The sequence below is a fragment of the Sardina pilchardus genome, chromosome 21, assembly GCF_963854185.1.
Source record: "Sardina pilchardus chromosome 21, fSarPil1.1, whole genome shotgun sequence".
NCBI lineage: Eukaryota > Metazoa > Chordata > Actinopteri > Clupeiformes > Clupeidae > Sardina > Sardina pilchardus.
Window position 1 is genome coordinate 2,448,129 of NC_085014.1, and position 2,500 is coordinate 2,450,628.

General features: G+C 54.4%; 1 protein-coding gene across 1 annotated transcript in view; it reads left to right on the plus strand.

Moving 5' to 3' along the window:
- Nucleotides 1-2,500, plus strand: part of slc7a10a (solute carrier family 7 member 10a) — a 31,094-nt gene that overhangs the window by 28,405 nt on the left and 189 nt on the right. The window contains exon 11 of the mRNA XM_062523979.1: nt 561-2,500. This exon is cut by the window's right edge and continues 189 nt beyond it. Within this exon, the coding sequence (XP_062379963.1) occupies nt 561-667 (107 nt within the window). The 3' untranslated portion in view covers nt 668-2,500. The remainder of the gene's footprint in view (nt 1-560) is intronic.

The window sequence follows — 2,500 nt, forward strand, 5'->3', positions numbered from 1 at the left end:
ACACACGCACACACACACACACGCACACAACACACACTCACACACACACACACACACACACACACACACACACACACACACACACACACACACACACACACACACACACACACACACACACACACACACACACACACACACACACACACCTCTACATGATCAGTGGGTCAGGGAGGTCGTCTGTCCTCAGCACTGATCTCTAGCGCCCTCTTCTGTCTGCTTGCTGCCATGTCTTAACTTTGAGTTGAAGCCTGTAGGTTGTTAGGTCATATCACATTGTGATTGGTTCATATGTCTGTTGTGTTGTGATATCTACGTATGCGTTGGGATTGGTTCATATCTCTGTTGTGTTGTGATATCTATGCGTTGGGATTGGTTCATATCTCTGTTGTGTTGTGATATCTATGCGTTGGGATTGGTTCATATCTCTGTTGTGTTGTGATGTCTATCAGTTGGGATTAGTTCATATCTCTGTTGCAACAGGTAGACCCAGATCTGTGATACGATTGGTCCTGATTGGTCCTGATGTGTGTGTGTGTGTGTGTGTGTGTGTGTTGCAGAGATGCTGACGTACGCAGGTCAGAGGGTGTGCTACGTGGTGTTCCCGCAGGAAGACCCCGAGGACACCACCGCCCCCGTGGAGATGGAGGCCAAATCTGAGCTGTGATTGGCCAGCTGGGCCCCCGCCCCTCCCCTCCTCCCTCTGACCCGTCCAGTCATATTCACCCATGAGACTCCTCCTCCTCTTCCCCTCCTCCTCTTCCCCTCTCCTCTCCTCCTCCTCCTCCCCTCCTCCTCTCTCTCCCTCCTCCTCCTCCTCTCCTCCTCCTCCTCCCCTCCTCCTCTTCACCTCCTCCTCCTCCTCCTCCTCTCTCTCCCTCCTTCTCCTCCTCTCCTCTCCTCCTCCCCTCCTCCTCTTCTCCTCCTCCTCTCTCTCCCTTGTCACGCAGCCCTCGCCCTCAGGACCGTCACCTTGACCTTTGACCCCCCCGCCTCACCGGGACCCGTCTCCACCAGTTCTGCCCACCCAGAGCCCAGTCACCTGAAGAACAGTTCCACTGCCCCCTACCCACCTGAAGAACAGTTCCACTGCCCCTACCCACCTGCAGAACAGTTCCACTGCCCCCTACCCACCTGCAGAACAGTTCCACTGCCCCCTACCCACCTGCAGAACAGTTCCACTGCCCCCTACCCACCTGCAGAACAGTTCCACTGCCCCCTACCCACCTGAAGAACAGTTCCACTGCCCCTACCCACATGAAGAACAGTTCCACTGCCCCTACCCACCTGAAGAACAGTTCCACTGCCCCTACCCACATGAAGAACAGTTCCACTGCCCCTACCCACCTGAAGAACAGTTCCACTGCCCCCTACCCACCTGAAGAACAGTTCCACTGCCCCTACCCACCTGAAGAACAGTTCCACTGCCCCTACTCTTCATGAAGAACAGTTCCACTGCCCCCTACCCTACCCACCTGAAGAACAGTTCCGACCCCTGACCCCGGCTGACCCCGGCCGACCCCGGCTGCGTTCCGTTATAATGACCCGTATGCTGCTCCGCTGGTTCTACCCCCTGCTGCCTACACAAGGGGGCAAGTACACACAGGGGGCAACACTGTGCCCGAGGGGAGGGGTAAGAGTGTGGCGGGGGGGGCAATAGTCCTGCCATAACCCTCAGCAGCTGGTGCTGCCAGTCTGAGGTGTAAAGCCCCCCCTCTACACACACACACACACACACACACACACACACATGATAAACTCTCCCACTGAGCAGCGCTTTTTTTAAAGCAAGCCTCAGTGCGGCGACCAGACATATAGTCCAAAAGAGTTTTTCAAACAATGCTTGCATCATCTACATTAATGACGGGTGTGCGTGTTACAACGGGTGTGCGTGCAGCTAGATGTTAGAAACACACACACACACTGCCCCTGAGGCTATTCAGTCATATACTTCCTGTCTCACCAATATGCAGAGGTGACTGGCTAAGGGAGATTATGACTAATTAAACGTAAAATGTGATTGGTTGAATGAGGTGCCAGTCTTCCGAAGGGCCAGTTCCAGGCCAATTCTACACTGCCCAGTTCCATTTACCGTCCAAGGACAGTGTGGGCCTGACAAACCACACACACACACACACACACACACACACACACACACACACACACACACACACACACACACACACACACACACACACACACACACACACACACACACACACACACACACACACACACACACACACACACACAGGTATAGTCACATATAAACACAGAGACAGGTAGTCACATACACACACACACACTCTCTCTCCTGCTACACCCACACCCATACAGGTACGGTCACATACGCACACACACACACACTCTCTCCTGCCACACACACACACACACACACACACACACACACACTCCTACCCACCATGCCTGCCACCCGTCCCTGTGGGTTTGCCCGTGCCATTCTCCCCTCCTGTGCTTCCCTGTGTGTCCTGTGGGGGGC